Here is a 14,115-nt window from a genome sequence, read left to right on the forward strand (position 1 = left end):
AATCTTCTTTGTCTAATTACATTATATTACTGGTCATGTGCTAAAAATGTTTTTCTAGGTGGTAACTTTTGAGCTGCATAGTATTATATACGCAATTATCTTAGCTTTACGCTATAGTAATGAACTCTCAAAGAATGCGCAGTCCTAACAAGAAAAACTTTACACTACATGCACCACAAAACTACACTTGATTTTATGCGAGCCTACACATTATTACAGTCAGACCTCTCTATAACAATATCCCTATATAACAATACTTCACTATAAAAGCCAAGCTTTTTCAGGAACCAATTTTCATGTTATGTTATAATTAATATGTTCTCTATGACAACACTTCGCTATAATATTCAAAATATTCGAAATAAATGGGACTGTTATAGAAATGTTTGACTGTATACTATTCGTCCATTTAGTTTTTTTAAAATAAAAATAAAACTTTTGAAGCCTTAATGTTGTAAATTGCAATGATATGAAGTTGATACAATATAGTGTATCTAGTGAATTGTGCATAATGCAAAATATTTGTCTAATGAATTGAATGTCACGTTTAAATTTTAGACCTAAGAACAAAACCAAGGTAAAGTAGCATGAGAAGCAACCAAAGTCATACTCTCTCGGTCTCAAATTATTTGTCGTGTTTCTCTTTTATATATACCTTAAGAAAATATTAAATATGAGAGAATTTTGACGGTTTTACCCTTATTTATTTATGTCTTAAGATATAATCTCTCTTCATTTAATATTTACTCATAATTGAGGTATCTGTATCTCAAGACAATTTAAGGCTGGAATTGGAAAAAAGGTAATTAAATTTAGTCGTGAACTTCTAAAATGACAAATACTCCCTCCGTCTCATATTATGTGTCGTGTTTCTCTTTTACACGCCTCTTAAGAAATACTATTAATTAGGAAAGGGATTGGTCTACCCTAATTTATGTCTTAAAATATAATCTCTCTTCACTGAATATTTATTCTATTTATGTTGTTATCTCCATCTTCAAGAACAATTATTACTAAGAGTAAAAAAGGAAAAAAATATCAATTTTGTCTTAACTTCTAAAATGACAAATAATTTGAGACAAATATTTTTAATAGATATGGCTGTTAATATGAGACGGAAGGGGTAGTACATCAATGCAAGTGGATAATCTAAAAACTCAAGATAAAAAAAGAGAGAAATCATCAATATTTTTCTAAATCACGAGGACCGTTAGGAAGAAACTCTTATTTTAACAAAACTTTCCCGCTCAAAATTCAAAATCAATTTTACTCAAAGCCATATCCAACAGTTCAACCCCCCCCCCCCCCCCCCCCTCTCACACTCCGTCGAGTAGATCCACAGAAAAGAAGCAAAATATCTTCCGAAAAATCGTTTGAAAATGCCAGTTCCAGTAGTAGACGAAGAAGAATTACATAAAAAATTGACCGAAAAAATTTCTAGGGTTTTGGATGAAGCTCGATCGTCAAATGCAATACATCAACGGAAGCTCAAGGAACTCTCGGCTATCCGTTCCGATACGAAGTCACCGGAGAAGTTTTCCGGTGCATTCTCGAGAGCGTTAACACCGTTATTCGACTTCCAGCGTCGTACGGCTTCTGCCGAGCGAATCATCCGATTTGTCGCCGTTTTCGCCAGTGTGCGTGACGGTAAAAATGCTTCGGATTGTGACGCGTTTTTGGAGAAGTTTCTAGAGTTTTTGCTTGTGGCTGCTGTGGCGGCTAATAAAACTGCTCGGATTAGGGCTTGTCAGATAATTTCTGAGGTATGGATTTTTAAACAGTTCTTAAATTAGTGAAAATTGTAGTTTATGCTCCCCCCCCAATTTCGCGTACTTATTTGGATTAATCGCATACTTATTCGATTTTGCATAAATAAAATTTGTAATGGTACAAAACTGCCATTTCGCGTGCTTTGAATAATAATAGAGAAAACTATTTTGCATACTCATTTGAATTACTCATTGGATGAGGAAATGTGAAATTGTGTATAATTGTCAATTAGCTGAGGAGAGAGAAAGGAGGAGGATTCTATTTTGCTTTGAATTATGTTAATTAAATAATTCGAGATGATATGTCATTTGGTAAAGCACATCCATAAGGACTGAGAAGAGATTTCCTTAAAGTAGTAGTACATTACTTCTTTTTGCTTCTGCTCGATGCAGTATTGATGCTGTATCTGACAAAAGTGATGAATGTAGTAAAAAGTGCAGCTTTTGGCCACACCTCAAATGTGAACATTAAAGATTGGGAAAGTCTCTAGCACTTTTGACGCATATTTTTATTGTGACTTTAGTTGTTATACTGCACTTTTTGCACTGTGAAGCCAGATTTTAAATTCACTATTTTAGTTGTTATACTTTGCCTTTGCTCACATTATCGGTCCCAGGCCCGGATAAATGAGGACGGTTGCGGTAGGTTGGGAGTCAACATAAATATAGCCACTTACATGATGAATTATATTTGCATAATATTGGTGTGAGATGATTTAAATGGAGTAACGTGGTCAGTGAGGATTCATATAGCTGGCCCCAACTTATTTGGGATTGAGGCGTAATGCTGTTCTTGTTGCGATTTGAGTTTTTGTATGTGCTTATATATCTAGTTGATTTGGCAACATATTCATGTAACAGATAGAGGAGTACCATACCCTAAAAAGCTTGTTTTTCGCTTTGGTAGAGGAACAATCTCAATTTTGGTGACTCTGTTATTATTAGTTTAAACTCTTTTGGTTGACAATGAATGCAAGAAAAAATAGAAAGAAATCTTGAAAGGAGAAGTCAAGGATTGACTTGAAATATAGTTAGGAGAAAATGCACAGTAGTCAATGTGCATAGAGAAGGAAAACACTGCATCAGAAAGAGTGTAAGGTGAAAACCTAATGTGGTAGTCTCCTACATAAGAAATTAGGAATTACAAGGTCCTCTATTTCCAATAACTGTCTGCATGTTTTCCACATAGAACCCACAAGCCGTGCCTTTTTATTTCTGTCATACACATCCTAAAATAATGTTTTGTGAATTTCTATTTCTTCACACTCCCATTTCAATATTTCTATGATAATGCACCAATTTTTCCTTAGGAATTTCCTTTTCCCTTCTAATAGCTTTCTCAAAAGAAAAAGAAATCTTTTGGCTCTTGTCTATACATTTGCAATTTGGCATAATTTAAACTAGGAATGCTTCTCTAGAGAGTAAGGATTTTATAATAACCATAAATTAGGAAGACTATATGCACTTTAAGTTTAACTCTCATAAAAATAATGAAGTTTGAAGTTAGAATCCACGTCATTGTAGTTCTAAATACAGACAATTAGCTATTTATGCCTTGTTTTTTTAGGAGAATGACATGACAAATGAAGATGCAACACAAATTTAAAATAGGATGGATGAGACAAAGTTTTACCCGAGTGTTATACCACAGGAAGATATATACCAAAGTGAAATACAAGTTTATAGAACAGTCTTGGGGCCAATGATGTTATATCATAGTGAATTTTGTACCTCTAAAACCCAATAAATTTATAACATGGGTGTTAATGTTGTGGGGATGTTAAGTTGGATGTTGCATTCACAAAGTTTGACATAATTACTCATATTGAATAGAGGGTGTGAGTACAACAACAACAATAACATACCTAGTATAATACCACAAGTACCACAAGTGGGGTCTGGGGAGGATAGTGTGTACGCAGTCTTACCCCTACCTTGTGCCGGCAGAGAGACTGTTTCCGATAGACCCTCGGCTCAAAGCAAGCATGCATATTCAATCACAACAGGGGGTGTGTACTGCTATATTTATGTGAGTAGTACACATAAATATAAAATGAGAGAAGATTGTCTAATATGGTTTGGTCATATCCTACGCAAACCTAGAAATACACTAGGTAATAGGTGAGACCTTGTGATGATTGCAGGTGCTAAATGGGGATGAGATATACCTAAAATCATGAGGTGAAAAGTAGTAACAAAGATGTTTGCTTGAAATCAATGTGGACTTATCTGAGAAAAAAGCAAGGAAAGTTAAAAGATTCATATATGTGATACTAGTTAATTGGGATTAAGACTCTGTGACTATGCTTACATGGGGTTTGGTGTTCGCCATAAGTCTTTTTTGGTTAGAGATTGTATTAGTGTAGGGTTAAGTTCTAGAGTTGGCCATTAGCTATAGAGAACCCGTAGTTTGTTTTCTGAGGCAAATTAGGAGTATACGAATAAAATTGGCCCGAAAAGTGTAAACTAGATTTAGAGGATTCATACAGCTGCCCCAACTCGTCTTCAGTAGTACGTAGTTGATTGAATATAGCTTTTCTTATACAAAATGAGTTACGTAATATCACCCTGTATATCCTTTGGTTTTGGGAATTTTGTTACATCTAGGCAATGGTTTAAAGTTCCCCTTTCTCATTCAAAATATGGTTAATTTTGATTTGAGAAGTTTCTCTTTCTTGTGCTTTCTTTTGTTTTTTCCTCTTTTATCTCGATGCCATGATAGAATTACCCATACCTTTTGTAAATTGTAATCTCATTGATGATTTTCTTGTCTTCTAGATCATAATGCGATTGCCAGATGACACAGAAGTCAGCTCTGAACTTTGGGATGAAGTTATAGAGCACATGAAAACACGTGTTGGTGATAAGGTCGCTTCTGTCCGTACCTTTGCCGTGAGGGCACTTTCACGGTTCGTTAATGACTCAGAAAATGCTGACATTTTGGAACTATATCTGGAGACACTTCCTCTTGAACAAAATGCGGTGAGCTTTTTCTTACCTATGTGTGTAACAGTGTATTCCCCTTAGTTGATAATGATGCATCACACTTCATTACGTATTGCTCAAAACAGTTAGTATGTGACTCATTTAGTCCATATTTTGCCTGATACTAGTGAAGAATCTTTAGCATCTGCACATGATATACTCCATCTTGAAACTTTCCTGAAATGTCTTAGCATAACTATATTAAATGATTGAATTAATGAATTCCTCTACATTGGCTTTTTTTGCAGGATGTCCGTAGGACAATTGTCTTATCCCTTCCGCCATGTCATGCATCTTCTGCAGCAATAATTGATTGCACACTGGATGTGAGTGAATCAGTACGCAAAGCAGCTTATTCCGTGATTGTTAGTAAATTTCCCCTGCAGAGCTTCAGGTAACTTTAAACCATTGCCTACCTGTATCGTCTTTGCCTTACTTTTTGCTTCATCTTGGCATGGTATCCATTCTTTTCTTGGGAATCACTAAAGAAGTGTGTATTTTCCCTTATTTTGTATGCATCTCAACAAGATGATCATCAAAATTTCTGCATAGATTATACCTCATGTCTATGGCTACATGTACTGTTGGAGCTATTATTGGTGTCAGTCAAACTGGTTTCACTGCCTGATATTCTCCATTTGCCGATTACAGTCAACTCATCGATATTATGTCCTAAAAAGAAACAACAAAACTCAAGTTCAGCTAAGTACTTCATGCCCTTGTTTGCTTCTAGGTCAATATCGAGAGATTTCTATAAAAGGTTATTCTTTTCTTTAAAGTTGTCTGTTAGCCTTCCTGCTTTTACATGAACAAAAACTGCAGAGGGTTTCGACAAGCAAACAAGTATAGTTCTTTTAATCACGGATTTTTGTGATGGCCATTTGATATAACCTGGAAAAGAGTCTCGATGAGGGTCTTCTTTTGTTTCTGAATTTTGGTATTCTTGATATTTTTTGTTTATGTTTTGTTTCTTGTTGCGTAATTTATGGTAAAAAACAGTTAGAAAAAACTTCTTTTTAAATTCTTTTAAGGACATTTAAATTGATGCTAGCATAGATGTTAGTTAGCAAGACATCAAAGAACTTCTGCTGTCCTAATATCTTATCAAATTCACTCACTTGTCAAAGAGAATAAAGGGGCTTCAATAAAATTTACATGTTTTTGCATTAACTCTGGACACATTGGAGCTTAAATTTGGTAACCTAATTCACCACTAAAGGGAGTCAAGCCTATGTGATACTTTCTGCTGTGAGTATCAGCCAGATATTTTATAAATCAGTGAAGCCTTACGATCAAATTCATGGTTAATTGAAAATTGGTACTGTATGCATGTTGGACTTGTATCAACTTCATACACATTCCCTTGGGTTCATTATAAAAAAATAACTTCATACACATTCTTGAATCATCATCATCATCATACCCAGTATATACACATTCTTGAATCATGTTCTCTAATTTGACCTCAAGTTCAGCCAAGTAATTCATGCCCTGGTGTGCATGTTGGATCACATGCATAGGGCTGATTTAATTAGTTTACGTAGGTTCCAACTCATAGATGTCCTATAACAAATGTTTTCTACATCTGGCAGCATCAAGCTCAGAACACTTATTTTGGAGAGAGGACTTGCTGATCGCTCTTCATCTGTTGTAAAGGAGTGCTTTAGGATGATGAAAGATGAGTGGCTCACCAAGTGTTGCAATGGGGACCTGGTAGAACTACTTAAATATCTTGATGTGGAAACATATGAATCAGTGGGAGAGTTTGTAATGGACAGTCTGTTAAAAGCAGGCTTGGTTAAGCTGCAAGATGGTCAAAGTATGAGGCAATTTTTGACATCGAACAGTGACACTGAAGAAGGTTGGTCTTACGAATTAAAATATTTGATGTCTACTTCTTTTGCTTTCTCGGAATGACTTTATATGCTTATTGACTGGCATAATTCGAGATATTCATTTCTGTTTTAAATAAGAAACTAAGTTTAGTGTTAACTCTTTATCTATGTTTTCTGAAAATGATCTATTCTAGTGAAGGCAAACTGCTTCCCTAGTTTAACCTTCAGTTACATATAAGGCTAGAGATACTCAATTTTTGTTTTTCATGTAATTGATTGTTTCTAAAACTTGGAGCAATTTGTGTTTGCAGTTCCAACATTTAATTGCATGTTCTCTTTGCTTACCAGGCAATTGTAGCATCCAACTCATGGAAGCAGAAACTGCTTTCTTTTGGAGGGCTGTCAGTAAAAACTTGCAAATGGAGGCACATGTGAGTATTTAATATTTGTTTACCAGATCTTATGCTATTTCTTCTACTGTTTCAATGTATCATCTCGCGGTTTTTGTTGTGTATAATTTTATAATTTTTTATTGTTGTTGTTGCTGTCTTTCACATTTTGGCCTTTCCATTTGTTTGTTGTATTTTACGTTGCTGTTACTATTTTTCTGGTTTCTATTGTGATTACAGATCTATTGTCTCTGAGCCGAGGGTCTCCCAGAAACAGCCTCTCTATCCCTTCGGGGTAGGGGTAAGGTCTGCGTACATTCTACCCTCCCCAAACCCCACTAGTGGGATTCTACTGGGTTGTTGTTGTTGTTTCAATGTATCATCTCGATGCTCAAAACTCCTTAAAACATAGGGAGTTACCTGTTATCATACAGTGAAATGCCAAGAAGGGCTATCCTTCTCTTTGTTATTTAACATTTACCTTCTCTCGAATGTTTCAAGATCCTCATTGGAAGATTGAATTAAGAAAAAGTTGAACAACTATCATGCTTGACTTAGTTAATTGAGCAATAAATGGATTCAATTTCAAATGTTGTTATCACAAACAGATGGCATCAATTGAATAGATTAAATATAAACTCCTGTGTATTTTAGCACCCAAGGGTGTGGCCTAGTGGTTAATGAAGTGGGTGAGAACCACGATGTCTCAGGTTCGGAGGCAAAAAATAATAGGTGATTTCTTCCCATCTATCTTCCCGTGGAATTAGTTGAGGTGCGCGCAAGCTGGCTCGGACACCACAGTTATAAAAAAAATTCCTATGTATTTTTGTGTTTGTGAAAAGGGTTTGTATGGATTGCCTGATGTAGATAGGTTGGAGTTATCTGTCTGTCTTGGTTGGGCTAGAGTATAATGTGGTCAGTGCATATGCAATTCCAGATTTTGCAGGTCCAGCTTACAGAGCCTTGGTTTGCTGTGCTAGTTTTTGGAACTTAATCATTTTAAATTTGTCTTGATTATTATCTGCACAATAACGGGCTAATGAGATAACTATAGTGTAATCTATGCGTAGCATACATGCATAATGCTAAATAAGGTACTGTGTGCCAGTCCTTGTTAGTTCATGCGTTTAATGAATCGCTTGTGGTAGTCCGTTCCATATTTGATTTTTTTTTTTTGGTAAAATGTTGAAGTGTGTGACCATTTTATTTATAAGTTTAAGCTTCTAGAGAGCATACTTTTGTATTGCTTAATTATGTTAATGCCTCAATACGCCTCCTTGCATGTGGGTGTGATTCCTTTTCATTGGCCAAACACGTAAAAATAATTTTCTCTTTTGGGTGACGGTGAGATTTGAACCTAGGAATTAACAAGAATAAGAATGAGCCTTGCTCTGATGCCATGTTAAAGTGACCATCTCTTCTAAAAGGTTAAGCTATTAGAGAGAGCACAATTTTACTTAATTATATCTTTAACACATCCCTCCTCATATGCGGGATTTTTTTTTTTTTATGAGCCAAGTACGTGAAAATCCTTTTTGATAATAGATGGCGGTGATACCTCTTTTAATTATTTAACTATATTATGTCTCACCGTAAAGAAAAACATGCAGTTGGTGCTTTTGAATAAGTAGAGTCTATGAATTGGTCATTCCTGCTTGAATAAGTGTTTTTGCTACTATCTAATCCTATTGATGTCACTTATGTCCATTGTCCTCAACTTGAGTTTCGTGAATGCCAGTGATGAAGGTCCAAAATAAAGGTTGCTGGTTCCTTCACATTTTTCCTGTAGAGGTCTCTAGGAACATATCTTAGCATGGTATAACGATTTTTCGACTGAATTAGCAACAGCCTAGTTATGTTTCTTTCTAGCGTATTCTGGCTGTGTGAAGTTTCTGGGCACTGGTATTTAGTGTCACAGTGCATAGCGGGTTTTTAATTCTTGGTTTATTGCCATTTATCTGTCTTAAATATGAAAAAAGTCTATTGCTATACAAACTTTTTATTTGGATGACTAGTGCCAAAATCTTTTGTCATATCATGTAAATATTCCTAATGATGACCAAACAGGCAAAGGGCTCTGATGCTGCTACAACAACAGGGACAGCCTAGTTATGTTTATTTCTAGCGTATTCTGGCTGTGTGAAGTTTCTGGGCACTGGTATTTAGTGTCACAGTGCATAGCGGGTTTTTAATTCTTGGTTTATTGCCATTTATCTGTCTTAAATACGAAAAAAGTCTATTGCTATACAAACTTTTTATTTGGATGACTAGTGCCAAAATCTTTTGTCATATCATGTAAATATTCCTAATGATGACCAAACAGGCAAAGGGCTCTGATGCTGCTACAACAACAGGGACAGAATCTGCTGTATATGCATCAGAAGCTTCAGATAAAAATGATCTTCTTGACAGAATTCTACCTGCTTCTATCGGAGACTATGTTCAATTGATTAAAGCGCACATAGTTGCTGGTGAGGAATTTATCCATAGTTCTCTAATTTCTAAAACCCTCTCTGTTTTATTTTCCTTCCATATTTTGCTATTAGTGACAGAGATTATTGCAGGAATCAATCACCGATTTGCATCTCGGCAATTGCTATTACTCGGTGCAATGCTTGATTTTTCTGATGCTACAAACAGAAGAGTTGCAAATGAATTTCTGCAGGAGTTGCTTCACATACCCCCTTATCATGAATTAGATGAGCATGACAATGAGGTTGTCATAGGAGATGGTATTAATCTTGGCGGTGACAAAGATTGGGCTGCTGCTGTATCAGAGTTGGCGAAAAAAGTCCATGCAGCTCCAGGAGAATTCGAAGAAGTAGTTTTACGTGTAGTGGAGGAGCTTGCTAGGCCTTGCAGAGAGAGGACTGCAGACTACAGGCAGTGGCTGCACTGTTTTGCTGTGATTAGCCTTCTGTTAGAAAATGTTCAGTCTTTTCGCTGGATGCATGGAAAATCTATAGAACCGACTGAAGTCCTGCACTCTGTATTGCTGCCTGGGGTCTGTATCTTGGAAAAGTTACCTTCTCTAATCTTTCTTTTTGCCTCAGTTATTTTATCTGATGTTATCCATTCATTTATTTCCACGTTCATTTGTGTTCTTGGGGATAACGTGATGGGTGTATTATTATAACCTTCAGTTTCTTGTTGTTGGTTCCTCTGTTATCAACTTTTTAGAATTCTGAGCTATTTTGTATTGTTCTGAAATGCAGGCAAAGCATGTACACCTAGACGTTCAGAGGGCTGCCATTAGGTGCCTCGGTCTCTTTGGATTGTTAGAAAGGAGACCTAGTGAAGATTTGGTAAAGCAATTAAGGTCTTCATTTGTTAAGGGCCCCTCTTCAGTTACTGTTATGGCTTCTAAGGCGTTGATTGACCTCGGAATGTGGCATGGTCCTAATATAGTTGATAAAGCTATGAACCAGGATCTCTCATCACAACTCCAAGATCATAAAATTAAAATGTTATCTGATATCAAATTTAACATTGGAAGTGAGGATTTGGAGATAGAATTACTTGACCTGTTATATGCTGGATTGGAGAAGCATAATTCAGGTGGTTCTGATGACTGTGATGAATATGAGACAGTTCAAACAGTTCTTGGTGAGGGCTTTGCTAAGACTCTTCTGCTAAGTAAGAAGTATCCGAGCACACCTGCTTTGTCAAATCCGCTGCTATTAGCTGAGCTCATAAGCTTGTATTTCTGTAGTGAGAATAAGGAACTTGGGAGGTAAATCTCTTTGCTGTTCACTTTATTTTATCTCATCTTCTGAAAATTCCACCTGATAATATTTTACCTCACAGGTTGAAGCAATGCCTTTCTGTATTCTTTGAGCATTATCCATCACTCTCGTTGAACCACAAGGTTTATAGAATTTCAAATTTGTGCATGCAAAATTTACGAGAATCGGATAGATCGGTTTGTGATTTTGGTTTTGGGTTATTATAGAAAACTTCTGGTTTGCAATGCAGAAATGTTTATCCAAGGCTTTCATGCCAGTTATGCGCTCTTTGTGGCCAGGCATCTACGGCAATGCCACTGGATCTTCATTCATGGTCTCTAATATGCGCAAGCGTGCTACCCAAGCATCACGTTTTATGGTGCAGATGATGCAGGCTCCCTTGTATTCTGAGGAAACTGCTCCAGCCAATGAAAATGATAATGAAAACCACATTGATTCATCTGAACCTTCATCTGAGTTCGAGACTGGGGAAGAAGGGCTTGCAATATGTATCGCTGCAGAGGTATTTATTCACAGCTTCCTGTTCAGTGCCCTTATGCTAGTTTAATGAACATATCATATATAATACTTTTACTAGTGTTCCTGTTCTGTTTAATGGAATGGAAGTTTCTTTGGGTTGTCTGTCAAGGTGGCCAGCTTCCATGCAAAGAAGACAGCTGCGGAGAAAGCATATGTTTCTGCACTGTGTAAGGCACTATCCTTGCTTCACTTTAGACCAACAGAACAAGGAGCTGTCAAGTTAATGAGACAGCTATTGAATCGTGTTGCCGAATCTGTACTTTCTGAAAACGAGCTTCTTAAGGAGTTGAAACAGATGGCTGAAAGGCTAAAGGGTTTAGACAAATCTCCAGACCAGAAACTATCATCTGATGAAGTTGAACTTATTTTAGGTAACTATTTCTGGTTTAGCGGCTGTAAAACTGCAGTTACTATTTCATTTTGTTTAGAAACTTTGAAGAGTCATCACACGCTCTTTTCCTTTCTCTTTGACGGAACACTTGAAGTCATCTTCGATATGGGGTGGTTTTGGGGGGGGGGGGGGTGCATGGGAGGAGTTCCAAAGATCTGATGTTGTGAGTTTTGGAACTTGAAAGTGTGATAATATCAGTTCCACATCCAACAATGATGTGAATGTAGCTGGCATTGCTTCCTCAGTCTGTGATCAATACAAAAATAGTAGAGAAGTACTGTGAAAATGCTGCCAGTTTAGTCTCTATATTTGTTTATGAGTTCAACTTCTATACATTGATATTCTAAATTTTGCACTATCAGGTCTTTTAAAAATAATTATAGGTAACTACCATAATAAATGGATTAGTAACCCATGAAATAAGGTAAGCGAACTCCTATAGTAGGTTAAATTGCACTGATAGTGTAACTGTGAGCACATATATGTTAAATTCTTTGTTGTTATTTTGCTAAGATTTGTTTTCTCAGATAGATTCTAATCATATTCCTCTCCATCTTTTAGACATATTTGTGTATCGTAATTATATTAATGTGCTTTATTATGTCTCAGGAAAGTTGGATCTTGATATCGTACTTGATGAGGATGACTCGATGGAAGTACTGCCAACTCCAGCGCCAAAATCAACCAGACCAACTCGTGCAAGGAGACGAGCTAAGGAAGCAATAGAATCTTCATCAGATGAAGAATTCCCCCTGTCTGCTGTTCCTACTAATCCTGCTGTAACGAGTGCTCGGTCACAAAGGGCTAGCAAGACTGCAGCATTGTCAAAGATGGCCGTCAAAACCATAGTAAAAATCGATGAATATGATGATGAGGAAGATGAGGAGGCAGATTCTCAATCTGATGTTACATCCGATGATGATTCTGATGTAGAGGTATAATAAGCACATTTTCTCCTGTGCTCTTCACTTTATTATTTGTTTGAATACTCTTTGTATTATGATAAATCGCGTATTATGATGTATTGGTGGTTCTGCTTGTGTGCATCTCGTACAACAAGCAGAATACTGTCCTAATATATTTTTAACTAAACAATTCCTCTACCTGTGGCTCTTGAGGATATCTTGTTTGTGTTCTTTCATTGTATAAAATTAATTGATTCCCAATGTAACAAAGGAAGTTTTATGTTTGGTTTGAAAGTTCTAACGTCAGTTCAATAGAGTAATATGTTTGGTTTGTTAAGGCGCTACTTGTTATAAATTTTGTACTATGTTCAGCGTAGATTGTCAAATGATTTAAGGGTGAAATTCAAAACTAAGCCAGATTTACAAGCGGTAATTGAAAATAGCCATAGTTTCAAAAGTAATCGAAATTTAGCCACTTTTCATGTAAAGATAAATCTGAATGAAAATATTGTTCAAAATTCGGAAAATATTCCTGCATAATATAACGGAGTTTGAATTTTCTACATGTGAAATTCCATCATAATATACTGGAGTTCTAGCATAATACAATAGAGTTCCAGCATAATATACTGGTCCAACATAATATGCTGGAAGTTCCTACAGAGTTGCTCCAATCTCCAGTATATTATGCTGGAACTTTTCGTGTGCTAGAGTTCATGCTGAAAGTTCATACACAGGTAGGGAGCTTATCGGGCGGATCAAGTGGATAATTACGCTTAACGGTTCGGGTTATCGGTTATCGGATTATAAATATAGTAACCCGTCAGCCATCCAATAAGATAACGGGCGGATTGGTATCAGATTAACGATTATCGGGCGGTTTATCGACTAAACCAAATAGAAACTTTTTGGTATAATATTGAAATGGATTCTTTTTTATAGGTGGTTTTGTTGAGTCACTTCCTGTACGCATCCTAACAAACCCGATGAGCTGGATAGAATTGAAAATTATGGTGAGAAAGTTATAAATTAGACTGGACATAGAGCCTTAGGAGTTCTTGCTACTTCAAGATCCATAGGAAAGTGTAAATATAAAAATTCTTAACAGGTTAATGGTTTATCTGATAAAAATATTGAGTAATCCGCCCTAAATCGTTAAGCCGTTAATTATAAAATCTCAATCCGTTTACCATCCATTATCCCGATAATCCGATACTAATAAGCCAATAAGCCATCGGTTCGGTTGACGGTTACGGTTCGGTTTTGAACAACCCTGTACACAGGTCTCCCAATCTCCATTATATTACTATATTATGCTGAACTTTCCGTGTTGCAGCAAAGTAGTGACTATTTTTCAACGACTTTGCAAACACTGGCTATTTTTCGATTACCAGTCCATAAACTGGCTAGCCCGTGCTATTTTCACGTGATTTAATTCTAAATGTGAAATTTAATTGTTTTGGAAGATGTTTGAGAAAATCGGAGCTAAAGTACCAACCAATTGTTAAAAATTATTGTGTTTTATTTGTTGAGACAGCGGAAGTAAATTACTACAAACTAAATACGGACGGGGCAA

General features: G+C 36.2%; 1 protein-coding gene across 1 annotated transcript; it reads left to right on the top strand.

Annotated features, from left to right (window-relative positions):
* Positions 1,316–12,859, top strand: LOC109229373 (condensin complex subunit 3). Its single transcript, XM_019394793.1, has 12 exons — positions 1,316–1,763; positions 4,548–4,751; positions 5,003–5,148; positions 6,347–6,615; positions 6,938–7,020; positions 9,302–9,449; positions 9,543–9,982; positions 10,194–10,711; positions 10,786–10,846; positions 10,954–11,226; positions 11,353–11,614; positions 12,244–12,859. Exons 1-12 carry the CDS (start codon positions 1,380–1,382, stop codon positions 12,573–12,575), a joined length of 3,120 nt encoding a protein of 1,039 aa, XP_019250338.1. The 5' UTR covers positions 1,316–1,379; the 3' UTR covers positions 12,576–12,859.

The sequence above is a fragment of the Nicotiana attenuata genome, chromosome 7 (genome assembly GCF_001879085.1).
Source record: "Nicotiana attenuata strain UT chromosome 7, NIATTr2, whole genome shotgun sequence".
Taxonomy (NCBI): Eukaryota; Viridiplantae; Streptophyta; class Magnoliopsida; order Solanales; family Solanaceae; genus Nicotiana; species Nicotiana attenuata.

Bases quoted from the DNA above. Each gene is read 5' to 3' on its own strand.
- LOC109229373 (XM_019394793.1), top strand. From the start codon at position 1,380: ATGCCAGTTCCAGTAGTAGACGAAGAAGAATTACATAAAAAATTGACC. The intron at 5,149-6,346 runs GTAACTTTAAAC...TACATCTGGCAG, and splicing joins TTTCCCCTGCAGAGCTTCAG to CATCAAGCTCAGAACACTTA. The intron at 11,227-11,352 runs GTATTTATTCAC...TTGTCTGTCAAG, and splicing joins CAATATGTATCGCTGCAGAG to GTGGCCAGCTTCCATGCAAA.